Source organism: Cetorhinus maximus, chromosome 2 (genome assembly GCF_964194155.1).
Source record: "Cetorhinus maximus chromosome 2, sCetMax3.hap1.1, whole genome shotgun sequence".
Lineage (NCBI taxonomy): Eukaryota > Metazoa > Chordata > Chondrichthyes > Lamniformes > Cetorhinidae > Cetorhinus > Cetorhinus maximus.
Window position 1 is genome coordinate 112328044 of NC_135880.1, and position 17883 is coordinate 112345926.

A 17883-nucleotide genomic window follows, 5' to 3' on the forward strand; every position below is an offset into this window, starting at 1 on the left:
AGCCAGTACGTAGAAGGTCCTACAAGAGAGGGGGCGGTCCTGGACTTAATTTTATGGAATGAAGGCAGGCAAGTGGTAGAGGTATCAGTGGGGCAGCATTTTGCAGATAGTGATCATAACTCTGTTAGATTCAAGGTTGTTATGGAAAAGGACAAGGATGGGCCAGAAATCAGAGTTCTAAATTGGGGGATGGCCGATTTTAGTAAGATCAGATATGATTTGGCCAGAGTGGACTGGGAGCAGCAATCTGCATCAGAGCAGTGAGACTCATTCAAGAAGGAAATAGGGAGAGTACAGGGCCAACATATTCCAGTAAAGACAAAGGGTGGGACCAACAAATCCAGGGAACCCTGAATGTCGAGGGATATAAAGGATTGGATAAAGAGAAAAAGGGAAGCTTATGGCAGATACTGAGGGCTCAAAACAGGGGAAGTCCTAGAGGAGTATAGAATGTGTAGGGGAGAACTTAAAAAGGAAATTTGGAGAGCAAAAAAGGGGCATGAACAAACACTGGCAGGTAAAATATAGGAAAATCCAAAGTTATTTTACAAGTACATTAAGAGTAAGGGGATAACTAGGGAAAGAGTAGGGCCCATTAAGGATCATAGTGGCAATTTATGTATGTGGAGCTGGAAGACATAGGTAGGGTTCTGAATGAATACTTTGTGTCGGTGTTCACAAGTGAGAGGGACGACGTGGGTACAGAAATCAGGCAGAAGGACTGTGATATAATTGAAGAAATTAGCACAGAAAGAATGGAGGTTCTAAGTGGTCTGGCAGGCTTAATAGTAGATAAATCTCCAGGCCCAGATGAAATATATCCCAGGCTGTTGAGTGAGGAAAAGGAGGAGACAGCAGGGGCGCTGGCAATAATTTTCAATACCTCTCTGGCCACAGGAGAGGTGCCAGAGGACTGGAGAACAGCCATTCAGGTACCGTTATTCAAGAAGGGAGGAAGGGATAAACCAGGGAACTACAGGCCAGTCAGTCTAACCTCAGTGGTGGGGAAACTATTGGAAGTAGTTCTGAGGGACAGAATTAATCAACTCTTGGAGAGGCAGAGATTAATCAAGGACAGTCAACAAGGTTTTGTTAAGGGGAGGTCATGTATGACGAATCTGATTGAATTTTTCGAAGAGGTGACCAGGTGTGTAGATGAAGGCAATGCATTTGACGCAGTCTACTTGGACTTCAGCAAGGCTTTTGATAAGGTCCCATATGGGGGACTGAGAACAAAGGTAAGAGCCTATGGGATCCAAGGCAATTTGGCAAATTGGATCCAGAATTGGCCAAGTGGCAGGAGGCAGAGGGTGATGGTCGAGGATTGTTTTTGTGACTGGATGCCTGCGTCCAGTGGGGTTCCACAGGGATCGGTGTTGGGTCCCTTGCTGTTTGTGGTATATATAAACGATTTAGACTTGAATGTAGGAGGGTTGATCAGTAAGTTCGCGGGTGACACGAAAATTGGTAGGGTGGAAATAATGAGGAGGATAGCCTTAGATTACAGGAGGATATAGGCGGGCTGGAGAGTTGGGCTGATCAGTGGCAAATGGAATTTAATCCGGATAAGTGTGAGGTGATGCACTTGGGCAGGACAAACAAGGCACGGGAATACATGATGAATGGAAGGACCTTGGGAAGTACCGAGGATCAGAGGGACCTTGGTGTGCATGTCCACTGGTCCCTTAAGGTCCCGGGACAGGTAAATAAGGTGGTTAAGAAGGCATATGGGATACTTGCCTTTATTAGCCGAGACATAGAATGTAGGAACAGGGAGGTTTTGCTGGAACTGTATAAAACGCTGGTTAGGCCACAGCTAGAGTATTGCGTGCAGTTCTGGGATCCGCATTATAGGAAGGATGTGATTACACTAGAGTGCAGAGGAGAATTACTAGGATGTTGCCTGGGCTGGAGAGTTTTAGTTATGAGGAGAGATTGAATAGACTGGGGTTATTTTCCCTGGAGCACAGGAGATTGAGAGGGGGACATGATTGAGGTGCATAAAATTATGAGGGACATAGAGAGGATAGACAGGAAGGAACTTTTCCCCTTGGCGGAGGGATCAATAACCAGGGGCATAGATTTAAGGTAAGGGGCAGGAGGAAGAATTTTTTCACCCAGCGGGTGGTGGGAATCTGGAACTCACTGTCTGAAAGGGTGGTAGAGGCAGAAACCCTCAATATTTAAGAAGTATTTGGATGCGTACTTGCGATGTCATGGCATACAAGACTATGGGCTTAGTGCTGGAAAATGGGATTAGAATAGTTAGGTACTTGTTTGACTGGCGCAGACTCGATGGGCCAAAGGGCCTTTTTCTGTGCTGTAGACCTCTATGACTATATTCTTGGAGAAAGCTGTGCAATACCAATAGCAGATACTGAACAGAAATATGAAGCCAAATCACAACACAGAGTCCCATCTACTCAAAGCCAAACTGCAGAGTGATAACACCACTAGCTTGGCAGAAGTCCACAGCTCAATGTATAATGACAAACAGGATAGACTCATCACACCAAGTCAAAGAAAATGTTATGACCCATATTTTTAAGTGGTATGTTTGAGATGCAGCTCTAAATTCAGGAATCAGACCACCAGTTCTCGAGAGGTTTTTATATTAAACTAAATAAAACATTTTATTAAGTTATAATACATTAAACACATACACATGGCTACAAATTACTATCATAACTTTTAACAAATTCCCAGACTAATCTCCACTAAAGCAAAAGCACACATAGACTTAACCAGACACCAGGCAAAACATTTTCACTTTACAAATTCAAATTAAGGTTCTTCTCACTTTGGTTCCTGTGGAGATAATTGTCAGCTTACAGCTACTTTGATCTTACATTGCCTCTGCCTTGCACACACAAAGCTGTTGTACCCAACACAGCTCACTGAATGTAAATTCTCATTTTATCACCAGCCCCTTTGAACTCCACCTCTTCTAACAATAAAACCCCTTTCATAGTACCAATTTTATCTGTAATATGCTTGGTCTCTGCTAGCTAGGTGCCAGAATTCTCTCCCTTCCTACAACGCTCTATTCAACAAAATGCAAATGCACTCTATCTCTCTTACATCTCAAAACTAGTACACATCAAAGCACCCAGACTAGCTGGTTTTAATTCAGTTAAGACACACCTACAGACTAACCCTCTATTTTAAAGAAAAGTAATTTCCAATAACGTTATATACATTAATAGCTTCATGACAAAAAGTAGTGAAGCTGCAAAGGACCAGAAATCGCAGCTACAGTTATTATTTTTAACCTCAGTGCAGACTCAAATTGTTTAAACAGCTAATTGGAGGATCAGAAAATATACTGCTCCTCTTGCCCATCTTCCAGCTTTTGAAATATAGCCAATGATCCACTTTCTTTCCACACATCACCAAGTTGTCAGTGTAGTATTTCATTTTACAAACACTGAACAAATCAGTCATCCTTTCAATGAAATGTTAAACTACAGACTTCCAGTGCCCAGTTTAACATCAGTAACAATTACAACATTATTTAAAAGGTTGTTGTACACACCAAATAGGGTCAAAAGAACTCTCATAATTTGGATGCAGAAGGACGGGGCAAAACATTAAGCAAAAAACTTAGGTAAGGTTTATTATAAGATCCAAAGATATCCAAGAGTTAACCTAGAAATACCCAAGAGCAGATTCAGGCATCTTGCTAAATCACTTTTTGTGAAAGAGAATTGCTTTAAATACCGAACAGCATAAACGGTGTACAGTGCATTGGTTCAGAAAATCTAGTTTGACAAAATATACGCAGGGTCCATAACTATGCTATACCAAGACACAGTTATGGATCAAATTTCTGTTGGTAATGGGCAAAGTACAGACTCTACTTAACCACGCCACGCTTGCAAAGCCCATAACAAATTACAGTTAGATGGGATTTCACGATTGGGCAGTGCTTGGTGAACAATCCTGAGTGCGCTAATAGCTACACTAACAACCAACTTAAGATAATCAGTTGAGCTCATAACATGCTTGCTAGAAGTAACATACATGCATATACAAAGACCCATTCTGTGTAAACACAAGGAATATATTCAAGCCTGTGCCTTTTTTGAATTACTCAGAAGCTTGGGGAGCCTACAGTTCTCCATTGATTTCTCCATGGCAACACCAGGATAGACTAGCCAACCAATCTGCACTCTTTTCTCTCGTATAACTTGTTGTGACCATTTGAAATTTGGCATTTTTGCATTGGTCCTGATGAGTGCAAGACGAAAAGCTGGCAACGTGTCTCTTTTCAGCAAGATTAAATTTCTGTTTCACAGCATGAGATGAAACTGATACAAAAGTGGGAGTGTGTGGAATGACTCCTAGCATTTTATTTAATATGTTAGTGCTTGCACGACAAACATTATTAAATCAACATAGCTCCCCCACCATAAATCAGTCTTTATCTAAGCTAAATCTGCACATGACTATAAAGAGTAAGATAATATCTGCCTACACGATGCAATATCTTCTTCTTAGGCAGTCCCTCAGGGCTGAGGATTACTTTTTCCCACTCTGGGATTGTGGGTCCTGGGGTGACTAAAAAGTTAATTCTGAATCCACACACACTGCCACAGGTGGGACAGGTAGTGTTTGATGAGGTGGGTGGGTGGAATACTCAGGTTTTGATGTGCTCCTTCTGCTGTTTGTGCTTGGCCTCCACCTGGGCCTGTCAGAGATGTTCAGAATGGTTGACACTTTGTAGATGCTTCTCCAGTTTGGGTGGTTGTGAGCAAGAGATTCTCCACAGGTTGGTGGGGATGTTGCATCTTTTCAATGAGACTTTGAGAATGTTCCTGAAACATTTCCTCTGCCATCCTGGTAACTGCTTGCCATGACAAAGCTTGAGAGCTTGTTTTGAGAGTCATGTGTCAGACATGGACGATGTGGCCCGCCCAATGTAGCTGATTAGCCATAACTATTGCCTTGATTATGGGGATGCTGGCCTGAGAGTGGACACTGATACTGACACTGAGGACGATGCAACATAAAGTGTGTGTGTGTATGTAAGTGTACATATGAAATGTAAATATCATACATACACATTTATTACGAGCAATTTTCATCTTTATCAGGTTGATGACAGTTTTGCAGGTGTGCTGAAACAGCTTGCCTAGAGGCACAGTAGCCAATGCTGCTAGGGCTCAGCCTTTGCTGCATCCAATGCACTTAGCCATTTCTTAATATCATGTGGAGCGCACTGAGTTGCATGAAGACCAGCATCTGTGATGTCAGAGACCTCTGGAAGAGGCTGAGATGTATTATCCACTCAGCACTTCTGAATGAAGATGGTTGCAAATGTTTCAGCCTGGTCTTTTGCACTCAGGCTGGGCTCCGCCATCAGGAGGGCAGGGGTGTCCATGGAGCGTCCTCCCCCCATCAGCTGTTTAAATGTCCACCATTATTCATGACTGGAAGTGACTGGACTGCAGAGCTTTAACCTAGTTGCAGGGTCACTAAATTCTATCTATAATATGCTGCTTCTACTGTTTAGCATGCATGTCCTGTGTTATAGCTTCACCAGGTTGGCATCTTATTTTTAGATACATTTTTGTACTTCTCATTGAATCACTGCTGATACCCTGGCTTGATGGTCATGGCAGAATGGGGAATATGCTGGGCCATGAGGTTACAGATTGTGATGGATACAATTCATGGATGCCCAATTTTGAGCTGCTAGATGTGTTCTGAATCAATCCCATTTAGCACAGTGGTAGTGCCCCAATGGAGCACGGTGAACACTGAACATGAATGGAGGGTGGCCTCAGCGTGAAGACAGGACTTCATCTCCACGTGGAATGTGCAGTGGTCACTCCCACCAATAATATCTGGGACAGGCAGATTATTAAGGATTAAGTCAAGTAGGTTTTACCCTCAGATAAAAGCAAAAAACTGCGGATGCTGGAAATCCAGAACAAAAATAAAAATACCTGGAAAAACTCAGCAGGTCTGGCAGCATCTGCGGAGAGGAACACAGTTAACATTTCGAGTCCGTATGACTCTTTAACAGAACTAAGTAAAAATAGAAAAGAGTTCTTACTTAGTTCTGTTGAAGAGTCATACGGACTCGAAACATTAACTGTGTTCCTCTCCGCAGATGCTGTCAGACCTGTTGAGTTTTTCCAGGTTTTACCCTCATGTTGATTCTCTCACCGCCTGTCACAAGCCCAGTGTGGCAGCTATGTCCTTCAGGACATGGTCAGCTTGGTCAGTAGTGATATTACTGAGCTTCTCTTGGTGATGGATATTTAAGTCTCCCACCCAGAGTACATTCTGTGCCTTTGTTGCCCTCAGTGCTTTTCCCAAGTGGTGGAGTACTGATTCATCACCCGAGGGTGGTAATCAGGAGGTTTCCTTGCCCACATTTGACCTGAAGCTATGAGATGTCATGGGGTGCACAGTCAATGCTGCGGACTCCCAGGGCCAGTCTCTCCCAATTGTATACCATTGTGCTGTCACCTCTGCTGGGTCTGCCTTCCCAATGGAACAGGGCATAGCCAGGGATCATGATGGAGGCTTTGACTGAAAGGATGATTCTGAGTAGCATTATGCCAGGCTCTTGTTTGACTAGTCTCTGGGGCAACTCTTCCAATTTTAGCACTTGTCCCCATATCTTAAGAGAAAAATTTGCAGGGTCGATTGACCTGAATTTGCCTGTCATGTCCGGTGCCAAGGTTGGTACCAGGTGATTGATCTACTTTTATTATTTAGACTTATTCATAGCAATCCTCCTCTATCATGTACACACCCCTCCTCCTATGAAATTCCTCCATTGGGACCTTCAGGGCTGTAACTGAGAACCTGCGTGCGCTCTCCCTTGGCTCCTGAACCAGCCTGAAACATTCCGTTGTGCGTCACCCAGTGCACTGCACACCTTCAGTGTAGGTGGGGGCATGGGGGCTGCAAATAGTGCTGCCAAACAGCCTGAGTGCTAAATCTGCAGGTGTCTGTTTTAGCACCTGTGGGAAAGTTTAAATAATGGTAATGATCAGTTGGCCCCAAAATTGCGAGCTGAAGGCCAGACTTTCAAGTAGGCTCTTCTTATCAGCACCTTTTTCACCTTTTCGCCAAAAATAACTAAAAAGTAGCTTATTTTATCAAATTGAAGCGATTACAACAGAACTACCTCATACAGTGGAAACATCTCTGGGACTGGAGCTGAACCCAAACCAAACTGAAAAGATGAAATTTTCATCTGAGTAAGGGTTCCAAGTGAAAGGAGTTTGAAGTACTCAAAGGGAACTCAAGGCTGGCAATGTATTACACTCCCTGCAAGCATTCCTCAGTAATTATGGGCAGAAAAATTTATACCAAGTAAACCAGTGCTTCCCAAGCTATTTTTCCCAATGTGACCCCATTTTAACACTTGAAATTAATGTGGCCCCAGATGCCAACAAACTCAAAACAGCAAGAAAGCAACATTGGAACATTCAGCATATAAAGTTCTTGTCTTGTAGGTCAACATATAAAACATCATATAAATATGAAAATCTTTGTTTTAAAGTACTTCATAAAAATGTTATTTCATACACTTATGTAGGTTCAACCAAGTTCTCTATTCCTCAGTACCTGAAGCCCCTCTCCTGCTTCCTGACCCAGGACAGCCACACAAGTGCCCTGCTATACCCTGCCCCCATATAAAGATGGCAGCTGTTAAACTGGGTCTTCCCCGAAAGAAGCTCCACAGCTGCTGCCACACTCAGTGCAAATATGGGACTGGTAGTTTCTTATTTGATGTTTGGGGCCTAAACAGTGTTTATGAAGCCTCTCTGCCCACCTGCTAGATCCTATCGCTCCCCTCTGCCCCACATCAGAAAGAGGCTGAGTAACAAGCAGGGCAAGGGCGGGGCTGGATGCCCTGTGGACTTTGGTGCCAGTGTGAGATGCAGTCGAAGGTGGGAGAGCTTGCAACCCCATCCGCTGTTTCTGTGACCCAATAGGGAAGTATGGGAGTAAACTCACCTTGGGTGGAAACATGATGAGGTACTACTACAATTGAGTTAGAATACTCCCACTGATCCAATGCTGAGGCTAAGCACACTGGATGCATGGCAAATACCATTCCAAGGTGCAGGAATAATATTATTTTCTGACACCTGGAGCTAAGCCAGTTAAATTCTGGTTGCCAAAGGACAGTTTTCCTGTTGTTACAGCTTGACCTCTTCTTGAAATCCTAAAAATCCATGGTTTTCATATTTCTTTATGGGAATTGGACAGTGGCAACACGGATACAAAAGTTGGCTGAGTGACCAGAAATAGTAGTAGTGAACAGTTGTGTTTCGGACTAGAAAAGGGAATATAGTGGGGGGTCGGTACCAGGGCCACTGCTTTTCTTAATATATATCAATAGAGACCTGGGTGTACAGGGCACAATTTCAAAATTTGCAGATGAAACAGAACTTGGAAGTACTGAGAGCTGCGAAGAGGGTACTGATAGATTTCAATGGGATAGGCAAGTTGGTGGATAGGCGAACATGTGTCAGATGAAATTTAATGCAGAGAAGTGTGAAGTAATTCATTTTGGTAGGGGGAAAAAATGAGAGACAACATAAAATAAAGGATACAATTCTTAAGGGGTTGCAGGAGCAGAAGGACCTGGAGGTATTTGTGCACAAATCATTGAAGGTGGCAGGGCTGGCTGAGAAATGGTTAATAATGCATATGGGAACCTGGGTTTTTTTAAATAGAGGCAAAGTTCTGGTGAACCTATAAAAACATTGGTTCAGCCTCAACAGGACTCAAATTCTGGACACTATACTTTAGGGAAGACTTTAGGCAGGGTGCAGAAAAGATTACGAGAATGGTTCCAGGGGTGAGGGACTTCAGTTATATGTATAGATTGGAGAAGCTATGTTGCTCTCCTGAAAGAACAGAAGGTAAGAGGAGATTTGATTGAAATCACGTGGCGTTTAGACAAGAGCAGGTAGGGAGAAACTCACCACTTGCTGTGTGAAAAAGTTTCTAATGTCGCCAATCCTAACCACTTTTTGCATGATTAAGTTTTCCTCATTTTGCCATTGCTTCTTTTGCCAATTACCTTAAATGTGAATGGGTTTTAAGATACAAAGTTCACCTAGAAGTTCAAAGTAGCTAATATTGAATCACTGGAATCATTAATTGATTACATCTGTCCATGGTTTTTATTTCACACTCAAGAATTGCTTTATTTCATAGGTGTAAAGATTGTCAAGATAGCCTGCCTGCAGTTTGTATGCCTCTCTGAAACCTATTTGTGATGGACAGTTTTACTTAGAACCATAGCAGTTTACAGTACAGAATGAAGTATAGGGCTATGGAAGGCCAGTGGGAAAATGGAGTTAAGGCTACAATTAGATAAGCCCTAATCTTATTGAATGGTGGAACAGTCTCTAGGGCCAAGTAGCCTATTCCTGCTCCTACTTCTTACGTTATCTGTCATTTGGGGCATCTCGCTATGCTGGTAGCTTGCTAAAATAATCGAAATCTCATTTCACTGCCGTCCATCCTCCTTGTTGCCCAACATCTTCCTCTGCTTCAGGTATTATTCAATTTTCCTTTAAAGTATTCAATGGTCTCTGCCTCAACCACTCCCTGTTCCATGCTCCAACAACTATCTTCAGTAAAGAAATTTCTTCTAGTCTCTCTCCTTGCTTACAATAAATAGTTTAAATGAATGACTCCCTTGTCATAGGTTTCGCAGAGGAAATAGTCTTTTCTTCTACCTAAACTCTTTTTTTAAAAAAAACTAAAAAATCTTTCCTTAGTAGAAAACAGCCTCAGCATCTCAAGTCTCATTATTATAGCTTCTTATCCTTTGTGTTATCTTGGAGAATCCCTATAACTTTAAAGTTCTTTTTGTAAAGGGTCATCCAAAGCTCCCTACAGCACTGTGATTTAACAATATTTTCTACAAATGTATTATTTATTCGCTCCTGCACTCTTAAGCTTCTAATTTATAAACTCAAAATGCTGTTGGGCCCACTTTATATGCCCATACTCTCAATTTCATTTAATTGTAAAAGATAAATCTTTTGATCTTCCTTCATCTCAGCTCAGGATTCAGAGAGAAAATAATTGTTTCTAATAAAATAATAACTATTTCCCTATCACTGTTTAGCCACGAGGCAAAGGACTCATTTTGTCTTTCTCACATAAGAGAGTTTCATCAAGAAAGCAGGTAGCTTAAAGAATTGAAAAGAACTGACAGAGACTTTAATGGCTATTGCTTTAACAGATACCAAATATGTAAAATCAACTGGCGTATCATTCTGCATTTACTTTTGCTTCTGTTAAATTGTACTTCCTGATAAACCTAGATAAGGGCTTGCATTTATTGTCTTCCACAAATTCAGAATGTCCCAGTTATCAGTATATACAGCAACTGTAAATTGAGTTACTGTTCAGCACTCCCAGGTTACCTGGTGTAAGTCACACTTTTGCCTGTGGAAATTGCCCTTTGCATTGAGTCCAAGGACATATCTGTAGAATTACAATCTTTTTTCCACAAAGCTCCTGCAGAGTGCAATATTCCAAAGAATGGAGTGGTTTTAACAAATAGCAACTGTCCATCATACTTGATTGAGCATGTATGGATTTTTAAAAAAATATATATATATATAACAATGCTAAACAATGCACCTTTCAGGCTACCAGAAAGTAATGGAAAATAAACTAAATTTCCTTTCTCCTTGCCACCACTTAAAAATGAGGAATTATCCAGAATAAAACACTGCAGGGGGAGAAAACACAGCAGCTTATTTCACAATTCTGTAAATTTTATAGATACTTTTATAAGATCTGCAAGCATTTAGATGGGCATATTTCAGTTAAGGTTCAAATATGAAACAGCAGTGGGATCCCAAATCAATACATATCAACCGGATACAGTACTTGACTATACCAAGAGGCTAGTTTGAAGAAAAACTGTGGGCTTGACAGGTAAAGAACCGCATTTATAGAGCACCTCTCACAACTTCAAGACAGTTCAGGGTGCCTTTCAGCCTTTTGAAGTATAGTTACTGCTGCATTGTAGAAAACACAACAGGCAGCATGACAGCAATGGGATAACAGGTAATCTGTTTTAGTGTTACTAGTTGAGGAACAAAGATTGGTCAGGTCTTGGGAAGAATTTGCCTACTCTTCTTCAAAATGGTGTTGGGGGATTTTTTACATCCAGCTGAAAAGGTAGTCAATGTCTCATCTATAAGATGGCATTTCCAACAGAAGTGAGAGTGCTACGAAGTGTCAGCCTGGATTATGATTCACTGTCTTCTTACACAGATGAGAAAGTTCTACCCACTAAACCACTAGTTTGGTCTTTAATTTGGAAGCCAGTTTTAGAACCCCAATGCTAAAGCCTGCTGTTAATTTTCCAGGGGACAAGATTACAGGCTCAGGTAAGACTGTCAAGGAGGAAAATGAAAATCTAGCCCTGTAGTATAGTGTACCACCTGGCACTCAGCCAAGGACAGTTATGGTTCGGTTTATTAAAACAGATATCCCCAACAAGGATTGGAGTCAGGAATCTATCAAAAGAGAAGATGGAAGAACGAAGAGGTGTAAACATTGAGAAAAAAATAGACTCACAAAGGCAAATCAAAAAGAAACACAAAAACTGCAAGTTTCATAAGTATAAAACTTCTTTCATACCAGCCCATATGCTGTAATCCTCTCGTGTTCTTGAGTAATGTCAGCTACATATGCAAATATTACTGAAAAAGTCACTGCAAAAACTCCAGACACTGAAATAACAGCAAAATACCACCTACAAAAACAAGTAGAAACAAGAGTGAGGAAAGGATCAAAACAAATTATACTTCTAATATAAATTAAAATTAGCATTTTTACTTTTGTTTCAAATCTTAAGATGTACTTGTCCATGTAATTTTTTTGAATTTAAGATTAAGTCAAAACTTCTCTCTCGAAAAATAATTTGAAAATTAGAGTTGAACCTAGAATCAGCGGTATTGGCATTTGACGGTTCTTTTGGAAATACACTCAGCCAGATCTCATTTCGTGTAGAAACCACTCCATCATAGTTTGACAGGGAGAATTAATACATAGCAATGCTCCAGCCAACTGCATCGTGTACTAAACAGTCGAGTAGGCACAAGGCACTGATGATGCAACTAAGGATGCACGTGGATGCCTTTTAGCATAAATTTTGCGAAGACAGATGAGTATTTTGATTATTTTCTAATCATTATTTGCTCCTTCCAAAATTGCTTTGAAATTAAAGGTGTTTTCAGATTACAAAGATTTGGGTTTCCTGCTGACCTGAAAAGGAAAGAATTAAGGTCCAAGTAGATTGTACCAGTCAGGAAAAAGATAAAACCTGGGGATCAGATGCACTATTTACAAACTGAGCTCCAAATTTTTAATACCGTCCTCTCCTCCTTCCATCTCACCTCAAATGCTATTTTTATTAAAACACTATCTCACTGCTCACTTATCTGACGTGCAGCACACAGTCTCAATGCTATCTGAAACACAACGCAAATTGGTCCACACAATGATTTATTTTATTTCCAGGATAGTTATTACTCCATTCTCAGTTTATTAAAATAGCAAGATAGTCAAAATGTATTATAGAAGTATGTTGTTGCACCTCTGTCCCTCCTCTTCACTGTCAGCTGTTTACATATGAACACTATGATTCCACCATTCTAACCTACAATCCTTACCATGGACTTATCCTCATTAAAGGAATTGGGACACAAGTGAACAACACTGTCAGCAAGAGAAACGATCTCCTCCCCCACACGTCAGACAAAGCACCTATTAGCGGAGCACTCATAAATGATAAAAAACCCTAAAAAAGAGAAAACATAAAATTAGACCAAACTGCAGCAGAGCAGGCAATTTATACATTACTACAATAAACACAGGTATCAAGATGGTTTCAGCACAAGGGATGAAGCCAAAATCTGCAATTCTTCACTAAAACAGAATTAGAGCTCCTGAGATTCAATTGCCAGAAATAAGGTTTCAACGACTGTCTTTCTTTTACCCAGCTCTTCAATGCATACTGCTTATATAATTTGGCCTAATGAGTAACATTACTTCTCTTCATGCACATACACATCCAGAATGCAGGTGGAAAGATATGAATTTGAAATTATGCATTATAGCACAACACTTTCTTGTATTTTAATTTTCAACCTGCTTAAAGCACTAAACAGCTAATTTATGCAGCATAAGTATGTTTAACACAGTGGAGTTGCATTGCCACCAAATAATGCAACCTAGCTGTCGAATCACACTGGTTTTCTTTTATCACTTGCCAAAATGGTGCCTACAGGTCTAGCATTTTCAATTCTGCAAGTTCATTTCAGCAAGTCAGATTTTGAAGTAAATGCAAGTAATCTAACATGCTTGAAGCACTGCATTGTCAACAAGGAATATGGCATTGTAATTAAATATCATTTTCAAAGTGGAAAGACTCTAAGAGTCAAAATTCAAAGGCATCTTTTAACAATATTATAAAAGACCACAACATCCACCATGGTACAGTACACATTGCTGTTGTTTTGGCAAGCTGTAGATAGAGAAGAAAATCCTCTGGAGCGAAAGCAATAAATTTGGCAAGTGCCAACCACACTACAAAGTCTGTTTATCCAGGACATTCCTCTCCCATTCATGCTCAATGACTGGTGCCGACAGGACCTGAAGTGGTGTGCACATCTATGTTTCCATTCCTTGAGTGTGGTTACCTTTTTAATATGTTGAATCTGCCAGATCATAGACAGGCCTGAACAATTCACACATTCCAAGATAGGCAAAAGGTACCATGGCTCCAAGGTTAAGACTCTACAACATAGTTTTGTCATTTGAGTCTTATTGTGAAAAAACACTTAAGTGTTTTTAGATTGAAAGCTAACAGGAATTCCTAGCAATGCAGAGGAATCCACCAAGTTGTCTACAATATTCAGTTCAGCAAACATTTTGCAACTAAAGTCAATAGACAGATTTTGTGCAAACAGTGGCCATTACCTCAGCATGTTGGTTGCAACCAAATTATTTTCCTGAATACAGGTTATAATAAAGAGTAAAGTAATGCAGATACTGGAAAACTAAAACAAATACAGAACACTGGAAACATAAAGCAGGTCTATCACAATCAGTGGAGATAACAAGTTTAAGTTTTGGTTACAGATCATTCTCACACCTCCGGCTAATAGGAACTGATTTCAAGGAGCTACCAAATTAATCTATTTTGAAAATAATTTGGCTTGTGATTGACTTAAAGACATTTAACATTAGTCACGTATATCTTTTTCTGCAACATAAAAATTATGCAAGTTGGAGGCTCTTCTAACCTCTCCCATAACTTCTTATCCTTAGTCATACAACAAAAGTTTTAAAACATGAAATCTTATGTGTAATTCTTTCAACTAGCAACTGGAAGTTTAAATCAGTTATTGATATCTATGGAGATTATAACACCATATGCTAATTTTTTCTTAAATTTGGGCAATGACAACACCATTTTCCTTTATCTGATGATCTTTGAAGTTAAGATAAAGATCTTTACAAGTGTAGAGGATCTCCGAGAGCATTTTGGCATTTGGAGGAGGCTCCCTCTCACCACCCACCACCTCCCGCAGAAAGTTGAAAATCCATTGTTCTAATGGATGCTGACCTTAAACACTCATCATGGGCCAAATCACTATAACCCAATCTCACACTCACAAAGGAGGATGAAACGGAAGGAGGTTGAAGGGTCGTGTGGACCCGAAACGTCGATTCTTTTCTTCTCCACCGATGATGCCAGACCTGCTGAGTTTTTCCAGGTAATTCTGTTTTTGTTTAGGATGAAACAAAGATCATTTCACCATTTCTGTATGGCATGAGTAGGCTCCCTTCTGATGAGTGGACTCAGTTTGAAAGATAAGTAACATTTAAAAATTAAAAAGTAAAAGGGAAATTAGGGAGTCTGCTATGATAACACGTTTCAGATCTAGTTTTCCTATCTGTGCATAATTTAAAAATTGCCCAATCTGTAATTGGTGCTAAAGTACAGAATAATGCCAGTCATGCTCAGCTGAATTTGAACTCATAGAATGAGGCTTTAAAAAGAACTTAAAAACACATCAAACCAGGAGCCCAGGATGGTGGTTGCTTTTGACTTATAAATATTCTCTCTGTTTACATTTAACTAAAGCCAAATTCAAATGTATCCAGGAGCGTTTATACTTGTAGCGCAAAAGTCTAGATTCTGCCTAAGTCAAGCAGGTTTCATTGCTTGAGTGATTAAGGAATAAAATGCAGAGTAACAGAACTACCAGTAACTCAATTATAAACAGAAAGCAAATTACAGCAGATGCGAGAATTCTGAATTAAAAAACAGAAAAAGTTGGAAATGCTTAGCAGGTCCAACAGCATTCGTCAAAATAAAAAAAACGAGTCAGGTGATGTTTCTGGTATGAACCCTTCCTCAGATGACATTACAGAAGAGCAATATTTAGGAAGGGATGGAATAAGGGGAAGGGGGAGGGAAAAACAGACAACCACACACACAAGAGACATATCATGATCTGTAAAGAGCTAAAATGGGGATCAGTAAATGCTTAAAGGCACATCACTTTTGCCTGCTAACCATTTCCTGATGTGGTTTAGCATCTTTATCCTTTTCCTGTGTGATGCGTTTCTATTTACTTTCTCCATGTTCTCTAATCTACATTCTGATGAAACAGAATCCTGAAAACAAACGGGGCTTTGACCTGACAAGTTCTCCTCCTGTTGATGGAATACAGCCGGTATTCTAGAGCAAAGTGAACAGTTTTCAGATGTTCAGCATAAAATCAATCAATGATAAAGTGAAATCTAATGGATGTTTATTTCATCTATTTCTTCATTAGTACAACTGAAGACAATCTGCTTGTCAAATGTCAAAAGCTCATGTACTTTACAGAGCAGACAGAAGCAGATTTTTATCACCTCACTCAGCTAAGGAGCAGAAGGGCCAGTTTTGTTACATTGCTGATCTTTGTGCACTTAGCACAAAGTGGAAATTGAACCTGGCACCCTATTTAGCCCGGTGGTACAGCAGTTAAGGCCCTAATTTTGTGGTTAGCGGAGGAGGATCAATGTTCGTCACTGAGAAAAGATGCCCTCGATGATTTAGTGGATCCAAAGCATGGATTTCCTCTACTCAGAGATGACTTTCAATTTGAAGCCAACTGTGACATTGCGGATGCAGCAAGCTGACTGATCAGCCAAATCAGACTCAAGAATTCTCACAGACAGCAAAGCCAGGAGTAAAAAGCAGAGGTTATAATTCACATATTAATAATTGTACAGAAAGCAAAATACTTTCCAAGAGATTGATTAAGAGGGGAAAAATAGAGTATGAGAGTAAACTTGCAAGGAACATAAAAGAGGACTGTAAATCTTCTTTAAAGATGTAAAAAGAAAAAGGTTAGTGATGACAAATGTAGGTCCCTTGCAGTCTGAAATGGGAGAATTTATAATAGAGGAGGAGATGTCAGAGCAATTAAACAACTACTTCAGTTCTGCCTTCATGGAGGGTGACACAAATAACTTCCCAGAAATGCTAGTGAACCAAGGGTCCCGTGAGGAGGAGGAATTGAAGGAAATTGGTCTTATTAAAAAAATAGTGCTGGAGAAATTAATGGGACTGAAAGCTGATAACTCCTAGGACCTGATAATCTACATCCCAAGATACAAAAGGAGGTGGCTATGGAAATGGTGGATGCGTTGGTTGTCATCTTCCAGCAACGACAAAATTTTGGAACAGTCCCAGCAGATTGGAGGGAGGCAAACATAACCCCACTATTTAAAAAAGGAGGGAGAAAACAGGAAATCACAGGCTGGTTAGCCTATCAGTAGGAAGGAGAATGCTAGAGTCGATTACAAAGGATTTGATAACAGGACACTGAGAAAATATCAACAGGATTAAACAAAGTCACCATGGGTTTATGGAAGGGAAATCATGATTGACAAACCTACTGGAAATTTTTGAGGACGTTAACTAGCAGAACAGATAAGGGAGAACACCAGTGGATGTGATGCATTTGGATTTTCAGGAAGCTTTTGATAAAGTTCCACATGTGCGCAGTATGCGAAATTAAAGCACATGGGATTGGGGGTAATAAAAATGGAATGGATTGAGAATTAGTCAACAGGAAACAGGGTAGAAATAAATGGGTCTTTTGCAGAGTGGCAGGCGATACTAGTGAGGTACTGCAGGGATCAGTGCTTGGGCACCAGCCATTCATAATATATATCAATGATTTGGATGAGGGAACCAAATGTCATATTTTTAAGTTTGCTAACGACTCAAAACTAGGTGGGAATGTGAGTGGTGAGGAGGATGTTAAGTGGCTTCAAGGCAATTTAGACAAGTTGAGTGAGTGGGCAAATACCTGGCAGATGTAGTATAATGTGGATAAGTGTGAAGTTATCCACTTCAGTAGGTAAAACAGAATGGCAGAGTAATATTTCAATCATGATAGATTGGGAAATGTTGATGCACAAAGGAGCCTGGGTGTCCTTGTATACCAATCACTGAAAGCAAGCATGCAGGTGCAGCAAGCAGTTTGGAAGGCAAATGGTATGTTGGTCTTCACTGCGAGAGGACTTGAATACAGAGCAAGGGTGTCTTAAGGCAGCTGTACAGGGCCTTGGTAAGACCACACCTGGGGTAGTGTGCGCAATTTTGGTCTCCTTACCCAAGGAAGGATATACTTGCTATAGAGGGAGTGCAGCGCAGGTTCATCAGACTGATTCCTGAGATGGCAGGATTGTTGTATGAGGAGAAATTGGGCTGATTAGGCCTGTATTCAGTGGAGCTTAGAAGAATGAGAGGGGATCTCATTGAAACGTATCAAATCCCTACAGGGCTGGGCAGACTGGATGCAG

General features: G+C 40.6%; 1 protein-coding gene across 2 annotated transcripts in view; it reads right to left on the reverse strand.

Moving 5' to 3' along the window:
• LOC144696773 (hippocampus abundant transcript 1 protein-like) overlaps window positions 1–17883 on the reverse strand; it is a 125076-nt gene that overhangs the window by 38985 nt on the left and 68208 nt on the right. For both annotated transcript variants that reach the window (XM_078568503.1, XM_078568494.1), the window contains exons 4-5: window positions 12684–12811; window positions 11650–11764 (exon numbers count right to left, since the gene is read on the reverse strand). In XM_078568503.1, the coding sequence (XP_078424629.1) occupies window positions 11650–11764; window positions 12684–12811 (243 nt within the window). The remainder of the gene's footprint in view (window positions 1–11649; window positions 11765–12683; window positions 12812–17883) is intronic.